This window comes from Centropristis striata, chromosome 13 (assembly GCF_030273125.1).
Source record: "Centropristis striata isolate RG_2023a ecotype Rhode Island chromosome 13, C.striata_1.0, whole genome shotgun sequence".
Classification (NCBI taxonomy): domain Eukaryota; kingdom Metazoa; phylum Chordata; class Actinopteri; order Perciformes; family Serranidae; genus Centropristis; species Centropristis striata.
This window is the reverse complement of record NC_081529.1, coordinates 12,419,996-12,443,232: the sequence shown is the minus strand read 5'-3', so window position 1 is coordinate 12,443,232 and position 23,237 is coordinate 12,419,996. Positions and strand designations below refer to the sequence as shown.

Genomic DNA, 23,237 nt, shown 5'->3' with positions numbered 1-23,237 from the left:
TGTAGATGGAACCTGCATGTGCCTGCTGCCAGCCCCCTTTTTGAGCACTTCAAGTCTCAGTTCAACTCACCTCAATTATTTTGTTTTGTACTGTGATACATGGTTGAAGAACTCTGTATTACAGATTTCACACAAATTGATTATAATAATTTGTCATTTTTCAAAACAAAAACAATTTGAATAAGCTTTCTGTTCAAACCAAAATCAAGTTTAACTGCTATACACACAGCTAAGGCACATGCTGTTGAGGATAAAAAGATATGAGCTTAAAAGAATTCACTGAAGATATTATGACCCTAGTTGGTCCTTCAACCACCCTCTTGCTCTTATTGTCTGTGGCATCACTACAGAATGTCACAGACAGCCAATCCTATGGGATTGCCTTGTGTTAGTGCACATCTGCATGCTCTGCTTGCTTCATTTTTGAAATATTGCATTTTTTGCCTTGAGAGAATTAGTGCATTTGGTTGTCTTTCCAAGGAAACGTCCTGACGTCCCTGCACTTTTAACTACTCACCATTCCTACCCACAATTACTACTACGTAACCCAATTGGATGAAACTAGCTAGATTTGGATGATGTCCTTCCCCTGTGTTGTTTGGTTTGTTTGGTTTTGTCTAACTTAATGGATATGAAAAGCTTGTTGGAGCCTTGCTGATTTGAGTTTGGTTTGCTTTGACTTGTTTGGCTCCTGGTTCTTTTATTTTTATTGCGTTTGAATCTCCCTCAGTTTGGATTTGACTGTTTTTCCTCTTGATTTTGTTATGTTTTGGTTGTCTGAGGAAAATCATTTGCACTTTTTGCACTACAACTAACTTCTGTTTCCCTTTATTCCAACCCCAAATCCTTCTTTCCTCCTCTCTTCCCCTCATACACCTTTCTCTATTGTTTCTTTTCCCCTTTTCTATACTTCCATACCTTCAACATTCAATCCTAATCCTCTCTACGCCCCTCCTCTCTCTGTCTCTGTCTCTATCTCTTTCTCTATGGTTATGTTGTGGCTGTAATGTAGAATAATTTCATCAACCTAAGTTTCCTGAGGCTCTTCAGGGCAGCTCGTCTCATCAAGCTGCTGAGGCAGGGAGAAACCATCCGCATCTTGCTCTGGACCTTCGTTCAGTCCTTCAAGGTTTACACCCACTTATACAGTATAACATACACACAAATCAAATGCAACATGGTCTCACAGAAATCCGTGGAATAGCCACGGAATCACTCAAATTTCCATGAAACTGACACGGATTTTGCTGCAATGCAAGTTAATGACATATCCCGTGGCTATTCCAACATACAAAGTGATTATGTACATTCACTGAGTAAAGATATAGAAAATAAAACATATATTTCTCGCTAGATATGTAATCAAAATCCATTTTTATACACAAACTAAGTCAAAATATAAATTTTTTCACTAAAAATGAGAGAACTGTGCGCCATGTTTTTTGTTCTGACCGCCGGAACCTTGAAAGTCACGTGACTTGGACACAAACCAATCTGAAAAAATATCCATGGAATAGCCACGGGATATGACTGTAATTAACTTGCATTGTAGCGAAATCCGTGTCAGTTTCACGGAAATTTGAGTGATTCCGTGGCTATTCCACGGATTTTGAGTTAAGCAAATCCGTGGCTATTTCACGGATTCCTGTGAGACCAGGTTAATCAAATGCATTCACATTTGTAGATTTTAAAGAAAAGCACATATCCAATGGAAACAGACAATGTTCAGGTGCAGCCTCACATACAGTGCACTCAAGTGTATCAAAGTTAATACTAAAGGATTAATGTGTCTCTCCTCAGGCACTGCCTTATGTCTGCCTGCTCATTGCCATGCTGTTCTTCATCTACGCCATCATTGGGATGCAGGTGGGTGAGGGCCTCAAGCTAAAATTGCTGTAGTGCTTTTGGGATACATGAAATATATATTTATAGGATAATGATGATGAGGAGGATGTACAGAAGGAGAATGATGATAATGGTCATAAGAATTTGGTGCATGAAAGGAGGAGGAGGAGGAGGATTATTATGGAAGTGTGTTGTGCCTGATTTTAGTGGCAAAAAAGCCAGAGAGGTCATTGATGAACAGCTACAGTCTGGTTGTCAGTGTTAACAGTATGATTGCATTCAACAGCTGTTTGGGAATATCGCCATTGAAGTGGACGGAGAGAGTGCCATCAACCAACACAACAACTTCCAGACCTTCGTACAGGCTCTAATGCTGCTCTTCAGGTGTGAAAATCTGCATATATCTACAGTATTTGTTTGCAAATTATTCTGATCTTCTGAAAGAATTATAAGATTTTCGGATGACCATCCGAAACCTGGCAGACTTTTTCCTCCAAATCCTTCGTAGATCAAGAAAAGCTTTTTTGTGTTTTAGGAGTGCAACAGGAGAGGCGTGGCACGAGATCATGCTGGCGTGTCTGGGGAACAAGGAGTGTGACCCCATGTCAGGGAACACAGAGCCCGAGTGTGGAAGCCAGGTTGCTTACCTCTACTTTGTCTCCTTCATCTTCTTCTGTTCATTCTTGGTGAGTACATACTATATAATCATGCGTTCCAACCGGGAAGTTAGCATCGCCATGCAGTCTAGTGAGAATTTACCTGGGATTTTTTGTATTTTGGATCACTGCAGGAAATAAACTTTGTGGCCAACACACATCTCTGATGCTTACATGTTTTGTTCAGCAGGATAATCTTCACAAATGAATACCACTTTTATGATGTTAAAAAGCTTACGTTATGCTATAGCCAATTAATTTTTTTTTCTTTATTGACAATTAAGGAACATTACAATTATGACGTCAGACAAAAAGGGATTTCGAGAAACAAATGTCATGAAACGAGGAACTAATCAGGAGAAATAGTAGTAAAAAATAATTTGAAAAAAAGAATAATAAAAAAAAGACAAAGAGGTACATACATTGGTCACGCAGAGAATACGAAGTACATAAAGTCTGTGCATTCACTAATAATGAGAAAAAATAGTTATTAGAAATTAAGGTTATACATTCATCAGGCTGTCATAATATTTTTTGTCTTTTACAATTCTGACAGACTTAAGAAGAAAGTTGAATTCAAGTAGAAACACCTTAAACTTTGGCTTATAGCCAATCTTCTTAACGTTATACTTCTGGCGGTCTCTGACATGTTAACCAGCATTTTTGACAACAAGATATTATCTAACACTTCTAAATCTAAAGTTTTTTTATCTTGGTAAGAACCAAATAATTTGCAGTGCACTCTGCTCGGGTCAGTTCATCGCTGCTTGATGCTTTAATTGATCGTGTTTTAAGAGTTAATTTCTTATTTTAAGTGTTCAACATGCTTATTTCCAGATTTAATAATCTTAATTTTAAGAAATCTTGTCAAGTGAAATTATCTGTCCATGCAGCAAGATCATTTCCCTCAGATTTAGTGTTTTTATCTTGTTTTTAGACACACCTTTTTGCAGTGTTGTTCTATTCCAAAAAAAATACATTATTCATTATTAAACTTATTGAAATCATTTTGTGAAATCAGGTTTGCGTGACTCTTTTTGTCAGATGCGATGTTTAACTTGTGTGTGTGTTTGTGTGTAGATGCTGAATCTGTTTGTAGCCGTCATCATGGACAACTTTGAGTACCTGACTAGAGATTCATCCATCCTGGGACCTCACCACCTGGATGAGTATGTCAGGATATGGGCCGAGTATGATCCTGCAGCCTGGTGAGTGGTCATTTGCATGCACTCATGGTGCACATACACACACATACATACACTCACAACAGTAATTTGGCAGGCCATGACTTTTATTATTGAACAAAGTGAAAACAAAAGTTATATCAATGAATGTATCATGTTTATGGTTCTGTTTGCAGTGAAAGTCCCCATAAAACCACAAGGACATTACTTAAGACCTGTCTATTTCTTGTTTTAATATGCTTTTTCACACTGAGAAAGGCCCTCACAATGAAAAGGGTTTTTTTTTCTTCAATTTTGCACAATAGCAACTAGCGTTGTCACAATACTAAAATTTTCAACTCGATACCGATACTCAGGAAAATATTAGATACTCAATACCATTTTCGATACCACCAGGATAAAAACAAAGACCCCAGAATTTAACAGAAATATTTTTATTAACAAGAAAAATGCAGCATGTAAAAATGAACAGAACCACAGGTTAAATATTTATAATAAAAAACAGTTGTGCAAAAAGAAACTGCAATTATGATAACAAGCTTCAGGTCTGAGGTAGTGCAAAAAATAAATAAATAAAATACACAATAACGATTAGAACAATATCTTGAGGCTGTATGCTGTGCACAATATTAGGAAAGTCATAGCTTGTCATAGCTTCTGGGGACTTGGCATCATATTTTGGCGGTATTGATACTTTTGAAAATGAGTATTGTATCCGGATACAACGTTTTAGTATTGATACTTTTTTGAGTATCGATACTTTTGACAACCCTAATAGCAACACTAAAACAAGTGTCAACTGCTTAATAGAACAGACTTTTCTAGTTAAAGAGCTGCAAGAGGGCTGTAATGGATCTGAGCATATAATCCTCATCAGGAATCTGGTTATCTCTCTCACACCGTACAACCCCTCCCTCCTCCTCCCCTCCTTCTATTTTCTGTAAAGTGTCCTGAATTACCTACCACCCCTTCACAAACCTTTTCCTCCCTCTGGAATCTGCATACTGCTAAAAAAAAAAAAGGGAGAACTTAATGTGGCAACGTCTACACTGCAAACAAAGCTCCCTTGTCCAACTCTGTAGTCTAAATGTCTGCTGTAGACATGCTACGTTTCATGGTATCTGTATTCCAGTGCCTGTGTGTTGCCCTCATGCTGTCCTGTAGACTGCACATAGACTGTTTTAACCAGGGAAAGTGTGAAAGAAAAGGAAGGAAGAAGAAATAAGACAATGTAAGGGGAAAAAAACAACATAAATTGATTTGAAATATATTGATGTGCACATTACAAAAATCGCCCCTGGTGTGCAAAGGCCTTTAGAAATCAATAGACATTTTGATGAATAAAATGTTATCTGTGTTTTCTTAACATGCAACAAAGGTAACTGCTTACCTTTGTTGCATTCCTTGAAACTTACATGATAACATGAGCACCACTGCACAGGAATCAGAAGGCAGGCAACAAAGGCATGAACACATATTTAAGAGGGAGGGAATCTGTGCACCACAAGCAGCTATTAAGCATTTAGCTGTTTACCAAGGACATGTGTTTGCAATTCCTTAATTACATTGTGTCCACATTCAGTTAGGGGTTAGACTGGAAAGGGGAAGGAAAGTGCTGTTAAACTAAGGACCAGGAGTAAGAGAAAGAAACAAGTGAAGAAAGGAGGAAGATTTTGCTGAGGACCACATTTTTTAAGGTGTGTAGTAGGGCTGCACGATTATGGCCAAATGATAATCACGATTATTTTGATCAATATTGTAATCACGATTATTCATCATGATTATTCATCGTGTTAGGAAAAACATCTGTATTTTTATTGCACAATAGGAACAGTTTTTAGTGTGTGCATTCGTGCTTTCGTTAGTCCCCAGAGGGATTTAGAGACTCCGGAGGTGACGTATGGTTTTCACTGTCGTTAACTGTGCACAACGTCAGCAGCTGAAAGCAGCATGGCTAATTATGCACAGAGTCTCCGCTGATCATTAACATAGTGATCGTGAATTAACAACATCGCTAACTGTGCCTGGTGCTTGTTGTAAACAAACAGAGATCGCTAAGTGAACACCTCCTGCAGCAGCAGCACATACACACTGTACTGCTACAGAGCTAACTGTTAGCCTATTAGCAATTTGCAGACTGGACGCTAAGGGGTTAACATCCCCTCCAGCTCTGCAGCTGGGAGAGACTGCTGCAGGAGGACTTTGCTGCTTCGACGAAGAGTAAGATCGAGTCTCCAAAAGTCTCCAATAACACCAGAAAAAGTCGCTTGATTTGTCGCCAGTTGCTTTTTGGAAAAATAGTCGCTAAGGGGGTCTGAAAAGTCGCTAAATATAGCAACAAAGTTGCTAAGTTGGCAACACTGTTTCGCCAGCTTTTACAAATGGCGCGTGTTGTTGTTGGCGTCAAGTACTACGTCACATCCTACTTAGCGTTCTATCCAATCAGCAACCAGGAGAAAAACGGCCCCACCCCCTGGTGGTTGGTGGACTACTGGTGTAGAAAGTGCTTGATTAGATATGCAGGAGAGCTGCATTTTAAAATGGAAATATCACCGACGATCAGGTTAATTTAATGGTGGCGGCCAAAATCGCGATCACGATTAAAATTCTATTAATTGTGCAGCCCTAGTGTGTAGAGCTAGCATAGGTGTATACATGTGCAGATGTCTCTACAGAGTCTGTTATTAAGAGTTAACATGTTGTAAAGTATTTTAAGATACTGTGTACTTGTCAATCTTGTGCTCTTCCTCCCAATGTTCTCTCTTCTCTCTGGATGTGTGTGTGTGTGTGTGTGTGTGTTTTCTTGTGCGTGTGTTTCTTAACTCCCCTGTATTCTTCTTGCAGCGGGCGCATTCATTATAAGGACATGTACAGTTTATTACGGGTTATCGATCCGCCTCTCGGCTTAGGCAAGAAATGCCCCCATAGGGTGGCCTGCAAGGTTTGACTTCCATTCAAACAAAATCTCTCAACCACACTTGCTAGCCACAGCATCCAGGAATGGAGTGAATGCCGCTTTATATATATATTTTCTTTCTTTTTCATTTCAATTTTACAACTTCTTTTCCACCATTATCGACTTGCATTCTGAACTGCTTAGAGAATGTGCGGGACAATGCAGACACCCAGAGAAGCATGTGAAATGCACTAAGTGAAAAAAAAAAATCCACATTTAGAAGTTTTACCACATTGTAAAAATCTTTTTTTATATATGTATACATATATATATATATATATATTCTTTTTTGGATATTCTTTTCTTTTGCTTGGAGCCATGGCTATAATGTAGGAAGCTACGGTTGCTCACTGTAGTGTTGCATTGTTCTTGGTTTTTGGGGGTTGGGGGAAAGACAGAAACTGCATTGACACCCCTTCCTCCTCCTCCACCTCCCTCTCTCCTTGTCCGAGCAGCAGCAGCTTGGTGCCCTGCTGTCAACCTCTGTCCTGCTCTTCTGTGCGAACACACAATCACATATATGCCTTTGTCCTGCAACACATAATTCTCTTCTGATAGCACAAGAGAACAAAATCAAATCCTCCTGTTGTCTCCCTTCCCTCTGTCATTTACTCCCTCTCTTTTTTGACAAACTGTAGCACATAGAGAAGCCACATGGCCGCAGTCTCACCAAATCAGCCCAATAACCTTGTCTCTCTGTTTTTTGTTCTTTTACTTTGTTTTGGTCCTTTTCTCTCTGTCTCCCCCTTTCTCTTTCAATCTCTTCTGCTGTAATCTCTGTTTTCAACTCTAATCAACCGCTCCTCAATCTCCCTCTCACTGCATCTTTTTTCTCCCTCCTTCTTCTCTCTCTCAATATCTCCATCTCTCCCTCTTTTGTGCTTTTGTTAACGGGGGTGATGGCACTGGCTGATGATGCAGTGGCAGGATCAGTTGCAGGGAAATGTATGACATGCTGAGGCACATGTGTCCTCCACTAGGCCTGGGGAAGAGGTGTCCAGCACGGGTGGCCTACAAGGTCAGAAAGGACCCCATCTTCACCCGAGTCTCCTATGGGTGTGGGGATTTTTATGGGATGGGGGGGTCCAAGAGGGAGGGGGCAAGGGATTTCAGCGCTCAACGTGGTGTAAACTTTAGTGTCGTCCTTTCCTTAGTTCTGTTTCTGTTTCTTTTTCGTGGAAAGTGGGGGTGGGCTGGTCGGTGTTGTGGCGTTGTGTGGTGGTGTGGGATTCCTGGGTGGAGGTAGCAAAACAATAATGGCGAGGGGTTAGCCGGGTGGGGGGTGTATCCACAGGAGGGGACGAAAGAGGGACCTTCTCAGCTCGTTTGCACCGTGTATGACAGACACACAAGCTCACTTGCACCAACATGCACATTATAATCAATAGTGTCGTATTCTTAAGTGCATGCATGAATGCAAACATGTAAGATATTTATTCATAATTAGACAAACATTGCATACATGCAGACACACACGTTCCAGGTCAGAAACATGCGTGTGCAGCAGGGCTTGGAAGGTCCGCTAGACTTCTGTCCTCTGACTCGTTCCGTCCTGTGGATGGGGCAGACACACACATGCACACAAACACAGAATTAAGCCATATCAACCCTTCACATAGATATTATGTGTTATTTCTAATGGTAGAGAGAGCAGAAGGGCTTGTCTCAGTGACGTGTTTTCCTCAGAGAGCCTTTGGTTGCCATACAGAAGCAGTTCTTTTTCTGTCACCCTTCATGTAGCAGCTCCAAGCCCCCGAGCAGCCTTTTCTATCTGCAAGTCCAATTCTCTCTTTGTCCTTTGGTTCTGTTGTCAATGCAGTTCTATTCTGTTTCCAGCCCCCCTTCATCTCTGCATATTGCTCCCCTCCCCACACATAGACACTCCCTCACCTGCCTTTTGCATGGCCGATACCCACCAACCCCATGCACAGAGCCCTGTCTGTCCTAGAAGAAGCACAGATGCAGTTAGTCTTGCACAAATTGTTATCAGAATAGAAATACATCCAGAATGATAACAACGAAATTTACCTTTGTGTTACCACATGTTTCTGTAACACCTCTTGTATTCAACGTGACAGTCTCATTAAACTTCATTGGCAGATCACTGTGAGCCTCAGGGGGCAGCCGGCAAAACAGCCTGTAGGCACAGGAGATCACTCCATCGCTAACATCGCTTCATCCACCTCCCTTCTTCTACCTCCCTTCTTCTCTAGCAGACCTGGGCCAAATACTCACATTTTATACTCTTTACACTTCCATATGGTTTGAGCTTATATAGATAGATAGATTGATAGATTGATAGATAGATAGATAGATAGATAGATAGATAGATAGATAGATAGATAGATAGATTCGGTTTGAAATTCGGTTGTCACAGCAGTCCGGTATTTAAGTACAATAAAATACAATAGAATCAAAATACTGAGGTAGAATAAATAAAAACAACAAAAGAAAAAAACACAGAATAGAACAAGGACACTTAAGAAGTTAAAAAGGAGATCAGCTGTATTAAAAAATAATAGTACAGTTTATAATATAAAATAATATGATGAAATAAAATAATATGGAATAATAACAATAATAATAATAATAATAATAATAATAGTAATAATAAGGCCAGTATAATAATATATGTCATGTATATCTGTAATGTAATGTATATCACAGTACATAGTAATAATAGTAATGGTAGCAACAGTACTATATATAATAGTAGTAGTAATAATAATAACAACATAGCAATGTGTCATATATTTAGCCTGTGCTATGTTATTATTATTGTTGTTATTATTATTATTATTATTATTATTATTATTATATATTTAATAATATATATTATTATTAAATACGAGTACAACTTATTATATGTCAAAGGGGTATTTACACTTGAGTGGTGTGTACACACCAAGTGCTAAAGCAAATTTTCATGGTGCAATTTACATGCAAAGTCAATGTAAAGACGTGAATCACACAATGCAAACTATGTGAATATATGAAATTTGCATCACTCACATATTTGCACAAACTTAAGCTTTGATCAATCCAAGTCCATTTTAAAAACAAGCATTTTAAAGTTGTTTGCTTGATGTTTTACGGCAATTGTGACTTAGTATGAGTTCAGACTTTTTTCAAATCTGCATCACGATCTAGTTATTTTGGCAGCCTTTTGATACATTTATTGCAATTAAATCATAGAATAAATGTCTTCATTTTGGGTTCAGTCATCCAGACGCAGATTCTGGAGAAGGCGGAGTTGTATGTCTCTATAGATGATGTTATAAACTTACACAGAATGGAATTTGTTTTTTCCGACCTTCGAAGCCGACGTAGTGCTTTTATTGGCCATTGTTGATGAAGGAAAGAAATGTCAGATAGAAATGTAGGCATTAACACTGTCACATCTCGCCTGAACAAATACACAAAGATACATGGCCTAAATTGTATTATTTGACCCAGGTTTTTGCTCCTCTAGCTCTGTTTCTTTTCTCATGTTTTTATTTCAAATCCCAATCCTGTACTAGAGGCTCTCTTTCTCTCCTTATCCTTTTGGTTTCACCCTCTTACTTTTTTTTCCTTAAAGCCTCCTCCCTGAACTAAAAGGAAGACCCTCAATCCTCCCCGCCCATAAACCTAACATGCTTTACATGCATGGTTTTGGCTTCCCTAACATCTTAATCTTTCCCTTGATAATAACTACTGGAACAGTTTTCCAGAAGGCCACCATCTCTGTGTTTATGCCTTACCTCCTGTACCACTTTCCCAATTGCCAATGAGAGAAATCCAAACCTTACCTTTGACTTTCCAACCAGTCCACAGAACAATGCCCTATGATCTAGCTCCACTGTTTTAACCTCCGTTCTTCTCTGTCCTGAAGAGAGACAGCAGAGCCTTCAGGCAGGACCGCTTTCTTACAGACACAGCCAACTAAGTGTGGTGATGTTTCTTTCTTTTTTCTTTGCATAGAGTTTTTTTTTTGTCCGTCTATTTTTGGTCACTTTTTCTCTCTTTACACGCTCCAGCTCACAACCTATTAACCTATTGATTTTTATTTCTCTATCATCCCTTTCCCTTAAGCTTTCCCTTTCAACTCGTATTATATCTATTTTCTGGCAGAATAAACATTTCTTTTCACTTCATATTTCTTACATATACCTGGATTATGTTTGTCTGAACAATCATTTTACATCTTGGCACCAAAACACTTCCACGGTGGCCGTTTTTTTTCTCTTTCTTTCTTTTTCTCTTTCTTTTTCCACAGAATGCTGCTCTCTCTCACCTATTAACCCTCCAAGTCTGTGCCCATTTTTCAAACATTAGACATCAGATAATTAGCGATAGAGCTAGTTGCTCTATTATTTCAGCCTAGCTCCATTGTCTACAAAATTGTCCTATTCCCTTCAATAACAGCCACGTTTAAACAACTCACAAACTCATTTTAATGTCGCCAACAGAGGATGCTTTCTGTGTACGGCTGCGCAGCTGCTTGTCCTGAGAGGCATATTGCGTGTGCATCGCATGCTGCATGAGAGTGGGATTTGGGGGAATAGAGTTTTTTTTTTTAAGTTTTGATGTATGGATTAAAGAGAGGCACTTAATGGGGATGTAGAGGGAGGCATGATTTGCTGCATGTTTGGGTTGTCGCCGTCTTCTGTCACCAAACACACACGAATGTCATCTGTGAGTTGGTGTGTCTTTGTAATGTCTTTGAAATATAAATCAACAAGACGAGGATCAAACCAATAAACGAAAACCAAAGTGTTTCCCCCTGCCTCAGATCGGTGCCTTGGTTGTTTTTAGTTTATTGGTTTATCATCCGGTCTGTTATTGTTCTTACCGTGAACCTCCAATCCTCTAGGGCAGTGATTCCCAACAGGGAGGGCGCCGAAGATCCACGGGGGGTCGCGAAGCCCTCTTGATTTTAAGGGATGTAATAAATTGAATGTGTTAAATATAGATGAGTCAGCATTTAATTCATTAGTGGGACAAAAATAACTAAATAAGGGCTACATTAAACGTTTATTCATTTATTTAAATAGAAAAATCACTATAGAAATGTGTAACATCCCTCCTGCAGTATACACAGGTAACCTCACCTAGCGGTAACCTCACCTAGCGGTAACCCCACCTAGCGGTAACCTCACCTAGTGGTTACCTCACCTAGCGGTAACCCCACCTAGCGGTAACCTCACCTAACAACAGAAACACAGAGCTAATGGAAAAAGCGTCAGGGAGAAAAACAAAAAACAAAAGAACACTGAGTTCGCAGTGGTCAATTGGGGGGGGCAAAGTTTACAATGGTAAAAATGTGGGTCCCTCAAGAAAAAGGTTGGGAACCACTGCTCTAGGGGGAGCTGTGGATAGTAGTAGCTGCTGCTCAGCCTGGCCTCCTGTCTTGTTAATGAAGGCTCAAGATTGCAGTTTAACCAACCTGTGAGGTCTTTTGGATGTCAACAAACATAGATTATAATTTGATTGTTTGATAAATTAATGTATAAAGTCGAGGGACGAATCTGAAAAAAAGTCTTAATTTATTACCTTTGCACTCACAGGTTGCCTCATATGATAATTCAAATGTGTGAATTCCTACATGTCAATTTATTGTCACAGCACACTGAAAATCAAACATGGCTCATTTGACCCTGTGGCTGAGTCTGAGCTGTTTGTTACAGGCTATGCACAGCTCCTCCAGCCTCCTGTACCCAACCCCCCCTCCTTCTTCCTCCCCTCCCCCCTTCCTGACACCGACTCAACACCCCTCCCCTTCTCACCTGGAGGTTCCGCATACATGCCGCCCTGCTGACTTCCCCATTTTCTCACCGCTCACCCTGATTGGCTTTCCCACAGAGACTGCTCCGCATGGACCTCCCTGTGGCCGACGACAACACGGTCCACTTCAACTCCACTCTCATGGCCTTGATCCGAACCGCCCTGGACATCAAGATCGCCAAGGGTACGGAAGGTTTGGAATCCCTCTTACCTCCTTTGCTCCAATTTTCACATGCTTTCTTCTCCTTTTTTCTTATTTCCCCCCATAGTGCAGTGCTGTCTGCTATTTCTGTGCTGAACCAAGAAACCTTCAGCTCTTCCTGATGCTTCTCCTACTGTAGCTTAAGTACAGCGTGACTTCTTTGGTGGTAGATCCTGTGTGTAGCATGTTGTGTGTGAGGCTGAAGGTTGAGATCCTGTGGAATAGAGTTTCTGTCACTTTCCACTTAAAAATCTGAGTCACCTGTGTACATTTATTAAGTGTAGTAATGATTTGATCACAGCAATTATCATGACTTTGCTAATGAAAATCTTCTGTTTGTCTTTGTTTTCATGTTTGTATGTCCTCTCTTACACCCTCTTTTATCAATCTGAATGGGAATGAATGCTTTGTGTGTGTATGAGTACATTTTTATAAATCTTTTCTGTGTCCATGTAATGGGTCTGAATTTGTGCATGCATGCACTTGGTCATGAATGACTCTGGATAAATGTGCATGTGCATGTTTGATGAATGTGCTCAGGTGGTATTGACAAGCACCAGATGGACGCAGAGCTGAGGAAAGAGATGATGGCGATCTGGCCCAACCTCTCTCAGAAGACTCTGGATTTGCTGGTTACACCACACAAGTGTAAGTTGCAGAGTGTTGTGCGGGCGCAGCAACGTGGCTTGAATGCAGCCACCCTGTGCCGTGCAGTGCTCCAACGTTATTTCTCTTCACGCCACCTGAGGACCGCTTCTCTCAGCCAGTCTCTGTCACTGCTGCACCCTCTGATACAGAAGGCACATCACCCCTACACATCCACGCCCATACACCTCCCATCTATGAAGACATGATCCACCCTTTGTTAAGTCCCGCCCCACTTGATTATTTTTGCAAGCTTTTCAGTGAGAGATATTCCAAAGGAAATATCTGGAAGCTAACACATTTAACCGTTAAATGTTTTCAACCAATTTCTTAAAGGTATATGAATCATTTAAAAATCATTAACATACTTAATATGGTGTTAAAAATGTTATAATCAGTGCAACTAAAACTATTTATAAACTATTAATTCAAATTTAATTGTTTGTTAATGGAAAAGTAACTATAAACTTACATTAATATACCATCTATTTGTCAGTTATAAATTATTTGGTTGATTAAACTTTAATAAATTATGTATTTACCATTCTAAATGGCCTATATACAGTTTATAAATGATGATTAAACATTGATAAACTATATGTTTACCATTTATAAATGAGGGTTATTGTAAAGTGTTACCATCTGGAATATTTGTTCTGAAGTATTCTAGTGAAATAGGCAGAAGGACTCCAATATGCAATTGAGAGCACAATAGAATTGTGGGCTAGTATTGTGAATGAAGACAACATTAAAATTGAGGGAAAATCTCAGCAGTCCCAATGCAAGCATCTCCCATGTCTTAACAATTAACGTAGGACAAACATAGATAGAAACTGTAATGTCACAACACAGCAGGGTAAGTGGAAATATTGTTTATTTAAGCTAATGTTAAGTTATGGCTCCCTGTAGCACAGGAAAGGTTTAGCAATACGCTGTTAGCAAAACAGCTTTTGGGAGAAGTTAGCCTTCTGGGCTTTCTGTCACAAACACCTTATGGTTAGTACCATATGTACTGTGGTTAGCACAACAAGCTAGCAAGCTAGCGTGCAAATCAGTCACACTGGTGATCACAAATGAAACAGTGGAGCTAGAAGGCTCATCTGGGTGATTCTCATGAACACGTTACAGCTCATAGCAAAAATCCAAGAGCATTGAATACATATTTTCTTTGACCCTTTATAACATATACAATCTAAAGTCACTGTTTAATATGGATTTATAATCTATTTTTAAAAATATAAGGTATTTTCTGACATTTTTAGAGACACTGTGAGCAAAATTCATTACTGTAACACATTTTTAAATAAAAAAAACAACAAAAGTTTTTTTTTTTTTTCTTTGGCAAGCACTAAAATATGCTCAAGGGTAGCTGGTATCACCAAAATGTATTTTATTATAATATACACATATTTTAATGCAAACAATTCTATCAATACCGTAACATCTAATCTAATTTTCTTCTTTGTACATTGTTAAAAACCATTATATTTGATTATATTCTGTTAAATTATACATTTTTAAACAGATGTATATTTATTTTTATAAAGTTTATTAAATATTTATTGTATATAAGTGTGGGGAAATCATGACATTTTTATCTGGACGCATTACAGTAATTAATTTGTGAATCAAAAATATGTTTAAAAATATAGAAAATATTCTTTTAACACAAAACAATGAATTGTGCCTCATTATGGCTATATTGTTCATTCATATAAAAGTGAAATATATTTAGTGTAATAAAGTATGTCTTATTTATAATCTTCACAGACATAACTTAGACTGGCTTCAGGAGAATCACCCATCTGCGTTTTTTTCTGGTCAGCAACCATATAAAAGCAGAGATTGTTGTGTATAAGACAAGAATGTTGTGTCCATTGTACTCATGCACTTGGACTCGCAAGGCCACTGTTTTCACTTGCAAACCCTGGGTTAATGTTACCAACTAACAAAAGCAGTAGTAAACACTGGAATGCTTGTAGGAATGGACAGGGGGCATTCTAGCAGAAGGGTCTGTTATGTGAACATAAAGAAAAGCAAACAGAAGATCTGATAAAGCACAAGCTGCATGACAGACACAGAACAACTGCACATGCACACAACACCCAAATCCTGCCCTTTCAGATAAACCAGACCTTTATCAGTCTCCCCCCCCCCCCCCCCCCCCCCCCCACCACCTCTCTGTGCCTGAGATCAGAGGGTGCCTCACTATAGATCAACTCTCTATAGACGTCTTTTCACTTCAGGGGCGCTCAGCTGTGTGCACTAGATGGCTGGCTGTGCTTGATAAAACATACGTATAGGTGCCATGACACTAAGAACAAATGCACATGTGCTAATGCACTAGTTGCATGATACAGCAGTTGCTTTAGTTTGTGAAATGCATGTGATATGCTATCAAAATGTATTGTGCATTTAGCATTACATTTGCAACCAAGTCCAAAGAGCCAAGATATCACAGATTTTATTTTAACCCATTTTATTATTTTAGTGACTTGGTTAAATTTGTGTTGATTCTTGCAATCACATGATTGCAGATTTCCGGAGTGACTGAATTTTGTTTCATATATATGACAATGGGATGCATTGATTACTAGATTTTACCTGTGAGAAATATAAATGCTATATGGAGTTAAACTAAAGATAAGATAAAAAAAAATCTATCTGTCTGTGAAAAGACTATTTGCTCAATGTTGTGTGTGTTTTTCTCTGTTTGTGTGCATGCTTCACCCCCTTTCTACCATTCCTTGCGCTCAGGGTCCATACCATAGGTCTAATCTTGCAGGGTAACTTGTCATTCTCTCAGCAGCCACAGACCTGACAGTGGGGAAAATCTATGCTGCCATGATGATCATGGAGTACTACCGGCAGAGCAAGATCAAGCGCTCGCAGGCTCTTCGTGATGAGGTACTGCAAGGAGAATAGCACTCTACTCCACCTGCATCCGACCCTTTAAAGTCAAAGGCAGACTGACGCACTGAAACCAAGGCTGCAGGGCTGTAGTCCTATTCATAAAAGCCTGGGCTGTGACAACCTCTGTCCACATCCAACAAGGAGTCCTTATTCAGTCACCTAAAAAGGGCACACGGGCTGAACACAACTACTCAGCAATCTAATGCAATCATCCAGCTCCTATATGCAACACTCATTCTTTTACAGCTGAAACAGTGCTGCCATCTGCTGGCCATGGTCTGTTTCTTCTTGCTTATACAATAATATCAGCATTAAAAATACAAGCATAATTATAGATAGTATACGAGTATACAGTGCCTTGCAAAAGTATTCATCCCCCTTGGATGTTTCACCCTTTTGTTGCTTTTACACATGAAATCATGGTCAATATAATTTGGCCTTTTTAAAAGAATTAGCAAAAAAAAATGCCAAACACTGCACATCACCACAAACACACCATCTCCAGTGTGAAGCATGGTGGTGGCAGGATCATGCTCTGGGGATGCTCCTCAGCAGCAGGTCCTGGAAGGCTGCAGGTAGGGGTGTGCCATATCGTATCGTTCACGATTATACCGGTATATTTTTTCTATGAGTAAAAAAAATGCATATCACGATATCTGCAACATTCCTACTTCTTGACGCCGTGCCTACCTGTCTGTATCAGTCTCGTGCCGTTCGTTAGCCGCAAGCTAACATTAGCTAACAATTAAAGTTGTGTTAATCACAAAAAACTACTATTACTTCCTGTCGCTTAACACATGCAGCTTTCAACATACGAGCACAGAATTTACATGAAGATGGTTATTTCTTATTATTTGCTAATACTCAAGAGTCAAGAGTAATTTTTGTTGTATTTGGCCACTGTTGAGATTTGCGCTTTATACTACATTTTAGATTTTTGATTGATTTATGATTTGTTTAACATTTTTTATTTATTTATACAGACTAAAAAAATCATATTTTTAATATATTTTAGTATTTTGTAATATCGTCAAGAATATCGTTATCGCAAAAATACCCTGAAATATCGTGATAATCCTTTAGGGCCATATCGCCTACCCCTAGCTGCAGGACCAGTCTTTTTCTTGTCTGGTCACTGTTAGAAAAATTGCATGAGGAAACCTTGAAAATTGATAATCTGTCACCGACAGAAAAAATCTGTCACCAACAGAAAAAACCTCACCATTTTTCTGCGCATTCTTTGATGGGGAAATGAAGAGCTGGAGACGTCCAAGTTTCTCAGTTTAACAAAAGTTTTATTACAATACGTCAAAAAATGTGCACTTTACAGAGATCTCTGGGTTCAAAATTAACTCATGTCCCTGAATACAAACAGACGTGTTTCAGTTCGTGAAGTCTGAACCACGACTCCCTCCCTGGAACCCATTAAAATACTAACATTTGTTTACAAAACATGCTGGTCGATTTCTTCCAGGAAGTCCCGCCTTCTTGATCCGCTCATTCGCCAGTCTTCTTTCATACCGTCACACATCAGGCCACCTGGGCAATACAATCACTGCTTCCCATAACAAAGCCTTGTGGCCTGCTAACAAACTTGTTAGCACAAACATTTTTCCTTGTTATGACTTACAGAGATTCTCACACGGGATTTTCATTCGGCCTTCTGTGGTCTCCCCTCTCCAGACACACATACACACACACACACACACACACTCTCACTCACAAACGCACATACACACACAGCAAAAACTGTGCACCAATATATCTGGATGTCATTCTTTGTGATTTATAGAATCTTAATCAGTTTAAGCAAATGGAATATATGTAATTAAAGTAATCATAGTTTTCTACATCAATATTAACACACAAACACAATCAATGTATCAAATCATATTGTCTGACTTAATATAAATGCATAGAGATATTTATTACAGTCAAGGTTTGACCTTTGATAGTGACCTGCGTCACTCACAGAGAACAGAGACAGAGAAGCAGAAATAAAGCACAAAATAATTTACCAATATAGAAAATAATCAATTATTTTAACATCACTCAGATTGTGAGGACGTCCAGCTCTAGGCAGATTTAAACAAGGTCCATACTGCTTCCATTTCTTGATGATGGTTTAACTGAACTCTGTGGGATGTCCAGTCAGCTGGACATTTCTTTGATGCCATCTCCTGGCTTATACTTTTCAATGATCTTTTCTCTGAGTTACTAGAAGTGTTCTTTTGTCTTCATGTTGCAATTGTAGCAGGAATAGTGATGAACCAGAGACTGGACCTCCCAGAAACAGATGTTTTTATACTATAATCACTTTAAAGGGTATAAATACTTATGCAATCATTTATTTTACCTTATATATTTTTAATTAATTGATAATTTTTTATTTGTTTTCACTTTGATAATAAACAGGGGCTTTTGCTAATTCTTTTTAAAAGGCCAAATTATATCGACCATGATTTCATGTGTAAAAACAACAAAAAGGTGAAACATCCAAGGGGGATGAATACTTTTGCAAGCCACTGTAGATATACTTTTCACCAAATTGTATGTGCTAATTTAGTAAATGTTTTTGTTAAGTTGTTGTAAATGTTTAAAAGTGTATCTGCTCGAGACTGCTGGGTTGTTTGTATTGTCACAGCCCCAAGGGTGCCCATGCCTGAACACCACGGGAGTGCTCGTAACGGCTCCTATTGCTGATTCTTTCCTATGTCGACTGCTTGTAAAGATATCCTATCTTCTCAGTTCCCAGCACCCACGCTTGTACCTTTGGATTGTTAGATTTGCATCTTGATATTGCTGCACCTTTCACTTCAGGTCAACTACAAGGGTGCACACCCTCCACATTCATTTAATTTGAGAACAGAAGACGATGTCTTATCAGAACTGAAATGTAATGGTCCTCAACATGTTTATGCAGCCAACTTACGCCATAAACTTTTGAGGAGCTGCATGATTCTGAGGACAACCTGATTTTATTGCACGTGTAAAGATACTTCAGAAGTCTCTCAAACATCAGAAAATCTCCTTCACTTTTCTTGCCGTTCTTATGCACCTTTTCCCGTCCTCTGGCAACACACAGTACTCCACACTCCAAAAGCCATTATTTTACTTCTTTCAGAAGTAACACTCCACTTCTTTCAGCCCTTCTCTCCCCATACATACACATACTGTACACCATGTCCTCTCCCTTGTCCAACTGCTGCATTGTAGACTGCTGCCTGTTTAGTCCAGAGCAGCAGGAGCAGCAGACACCCAGTGAGAGATCTCTACAGGGTTTTATGATCCAAAAATGTCAGTAGTGCAGATCACAGAACCGTTTAAGTGTTGAATGTGTTTACATGTTGTACATTATATTGTATTTAGTGCTTGCACTCAAAGCCCAAGGTTTGGCATGGGTTGGATTTAAAAAAAGATCGAGAGAACAAAGAAAAAATACATTTTTAAAATCATCAGAAATAGGACATTTTGAAGGACAACATTTGACATGAACTGGAGTTTTTTTTTTAAACTTGCATGTGTAACAGGTTAAAGCTGGGGTAGGTAGTTTTTTTGGCATAATTGGGCATTGTTTCGACAGGCAAAGAACCAGGTCTCGGCCACAAAAACTGGTTCCACTCTTTGCTGGTCTCGAACCACAAACCACTTACATCAGGGGCTGGGGGGGCATAATCGGGACGAACAAGACCAACTAAAACGTGTAGCATTCATTTAATTGACTTGGCAAGGGTTAGCTTACAACAACGGCTAACACCAACATCTTACGTTCAGTGTTAATAAGAAAGTAATAGAGAAGGTTTGCAAGTTGAACCAACTGCTAACCAGCACCAGCCCAGCAGAAGAACTAGGTTTGTGTTGTTTGAAAAGGGGTAAGAGAGAGGTTCAGTTCTATAGGCTGTTCTATAAATGCAGATACACATGTACGTCGAGATGAATAGAGGAAAATCTGCAAAACAATTGCTATTCCACTGTTTGCAACAACTGCCTACACTGCAAAGCAACCCCTCATCATAAAGAGAGTCAAAAGTCAGTAATGGCGTTTCAAAAAGAAAATGTTGCGTTCCAGAAAACTGCCCACCCGAGCTTTAAAGACCACTTTTTGTTAAAGGTGGTTGAAAACGTCTTAAGTAGAGGACGAATAAGTGAATGACAATCAATGTTGCATTATCCATCATGCATTTCACCTGCTGTATGTTCCCCTCCACAGGAATGTTGCAGTGTTTATCTGCCATGATGTCCTCCATCCCTTCTTTGAACCAGGCCCCTTTTTTAGTTCTCCCCCTTTTGATCGGTTCCAATCACTTCCCATTCTGATTTTCTATCAACATTAGAGTATTTAGATCGATCATCAGATGACAGCTGATCATCAGATGAAACACAGAATGATTGCTGAACATTTGATCCTACTCTGACTGACTGAGTGAATTTCACTCCCTTACTGACCTTATAAAGCACTCTAATGGTTAGAGTCCTGAACCTGGAGGCCTCAAAGGGTTTCCAGGTCCCAGAATGCACTTTGTGTCCGCCCATCTCTTTCTCCTGCTAGCTGCTGGGCATCAGTTGCTCAATACTACCTCCCTCCCATTTCTTCCTCTTCCATTACCTGTTTTGCCTGGCCTGGCTTCAACCAACAGCCCCCTCTGTACATGCCCTCTGTTCCTGCTCTGCCGCTTCTCCCTCCATTTCCCTGTCAGTCTGCCTGATAGCTGGCGACGGCCATGTTGTATATCTCACACAGAATCGAACGCCATTACTGTTTCAGCGCGTGGAGCCACCTTCCCCCGCCCAGGACGGGGGTCCAGGACTGAACAACGCCCTCCCTCCACCTACGACAACAGAGACTGTCAACAGCCTGTGAGTTGGACGTGGTTCTCATGTTTTTCTTTACAGGAGGTGGTTTGCTGGAAGCAGAACCTGATAATGTAATAAATTCCCGATAATGTAATAACCCCAATAATGTAATAAAAATCTGCACTTGAGTCCATTGAAAATGTCATAAAACCTGATAATGTAATAACTTCCCGATAATGTAATAAAGTGCATTTCCCAATAATGTAATACACTTTTTACCAATAATGTAATAAAGTATAACATTAATGGAAGGTTATTACATTATCAGATTAGCCTTCATGATAATGTAATAATTCCTCAATATTGTAATAATTTAACAGCAGACCACCCATTACTTGAGTTCAAGTGGTGATGCTGTGTAGGCAACACTAGCTCAAGAGCTCTAGCGCCACCAACAGGTCAAAGTTGAATGTTCATTAACTTTTGACCCGTTCATCCGTTTTTCACAAACGAGGTATCCATGACACACGAATGCATTCAACAGCTTCTTGAAATCTAAAGGTGCTTGGTGTTATACTTTATTACATTATTGGTAAAAAGTGTATTACATTATTGGGAAATGCACTTTATTACATTATCGGGAAGTTATTACATTATCAGCTTTTATTACATTTTCAATGGACTCAAGTGCAGATTTTTGTTACATTATCGGGGTTATTACATTATCGGGAATTTATTGCATTATCAGGTTCTACAACACCGGTTAGGGAGAATGTGTCTGTGATGGTGTGTGTGTGTGTCATAGGCCGGTGGAGGGGGGGGTCCCGGCGAGTCAATCATGGGTGACGGTTCGTGCTCAGGAGATGTCCGAGAAGGTCGGCAGTTGGAGCCCTGAGGGACACCCTGAGGATAGCCCGGGAAGCATGACCAACTCTCAGGTAGAAAGTTCAGACACGCACACACCCAGGACCACACACTAAACAACACACACACACACACACACACACACATATATTATACAAATAAAATACATCTTTGTCACACATCAACTTTGTGTGGATAAGAACTCAAACACTCGGCCCATTCAACATTTGTTTTTATATTCATGTCATTGCTACCAAAGAACCATTGAGGACATTTAAATGGTCAAATAAACTACGATCGTCATACAGTTACAGATTGCAATTTCATCACCATTGAAACCAATGTCCCCTTTATTCATAATCCCTTACATGATTTAGATGATAAAATATCAGTTGTGTGCTCCCTTTATTATAACTGAGGTTAAGGCCTTATTCACACCAAATAAGGCAGAGCAGTAAAAACGCCAGTCCTTCTGCAGAGAAAAGGTTAAAACAGCCTGACTTTACGCGCAGTAACCAGCAAGTTGATGGTGTAATGGATGCTCGTTGGTGCAATTTAACAAGTTTCAGCACAAGGCACTGTCCCTTTTCTTGTCTTGCTGGTGTGAAGTTAATGAAGCTGTGACAGGTAACAATGATTTTGAAACAAAGTCTGCTTGTGCTACATTCGGATGTTGAAGTTCACATCATGACGTCACGCAAGTGGGCCATTTCAGGCTCCGTTAACATGGTGACAGTCTGAACAGAAGATGCAAAAGTGGCATCACGTCTTCACTTTTTATTCCACATTTAAGCAAAGCGTTTTCAGTAGGAAATCTGCGTGCATGCGGTGACGCAAAAGTGTGTGGAATTGGATTGTATGCAGCCAGGCGACATCACTTAAAGCGATAAGAGCATCTTTGGGCATGTAGAAGTTTTCACACCACGCATTTTCATCAGCTACTCCTTCCACAAAGTTCTCCAACATCACTAGATCTCCCAGGTCTCGTCCAAAGCCGTCTGGCTCGCCTCCGACCAATTGGTGCATCCAAAATTTCTGTTCATATCCTGTACATTTGGTGGAAAGACTCCTGTAAGTTTATTCGAGCTGCCAGAGCAGCTTGAAGGTCCGACGCATGTTTCTTTATTTCCCTGTACTGGAGCATGGATGTGACGTAAACGCGTACGTGAGTTTAGCGTCTTGGCAGTGTAGACGGACACGCTACGGTGGAGCGTATTCAAGTTTTCCACTCTGGAGGGTGGTTTCAGATTTTTGCGCCGTCACCATCTAAACGAAAAGCACTTCCGATAAAATATTTTGTCGTTTTTACCCACCGGTGTCCTCGTGTAAACGAGGCCTAAGTGACATCGCCGCACAACTCTGCAGCTAATCTCCGCATCACCTGATTTGGTGTGAATGCAGCAAAACATAAA

At 39.7% G+C, this 23,237-nt stretch overlaps 1 protein-coding gene across 9 annotated transcripts in view; it reads left to right on the top strand.

Moving 5' to 3' along the window:
- The window catches only part of cacna1aa (calcium channel, voltage-dependent, P/Q type, alpha 1A subunit, a), a 145,943-nt gene that overhangs the window by 104,440 nt on the left and 18,266 nt on the right, over positions 1-23,237 (top strand). For 4 of the 9 annotated variants that reach the window (XM_059347452.1, XM_059347445.1, XM_059347453.1 and 1 more), the window contains exons 34-44: positions 1,013-1,129; positions 1,801-1,866; positions 2,132-2,229; positions 2,381-2,531; positions 3,582-3,709; positions 6,530-6,626; positions 12,486-12,600; positions 13,150-13,257; positions 16,061-16,161; positions 20,909-21,024; positions 21,767-21,899. In XM_059347452.1, the coding sequence (XP_059203435.1) occupies positions 1,013-1,129; positions 1,801-1,866; positions 2,132-2,229; positions 2,381-2,531; positions 3,582-3,709; positions 6,530-6,626; positions 12,486-12,600; positions 13,150-13,257; positions 16,061-16,161; positions 20,909-21,024; positions 21,767-21,899 (1,230 nt within the window). Of the gene's footprint in view, positions 1-1,012; positions 1,130-1,800; positions 1,867-2,131; positions 2,230-2,380; positions 2,532-3,581; positions 3,710-6,529; positions 6,627-7,562; positions 7,660-12,485; positions 12,601-13,149; positions 13,258-16,060; positions 16,162-20,908; positions 21,025-21,766; positions 21,900-23,237 lie in introns of all 9 variants that reach the window. The other 5 variants (XM_059347446.1, XM_059347449.1, XM_059347451.1 and 2 more) reach the window with 5 other exon arrangements.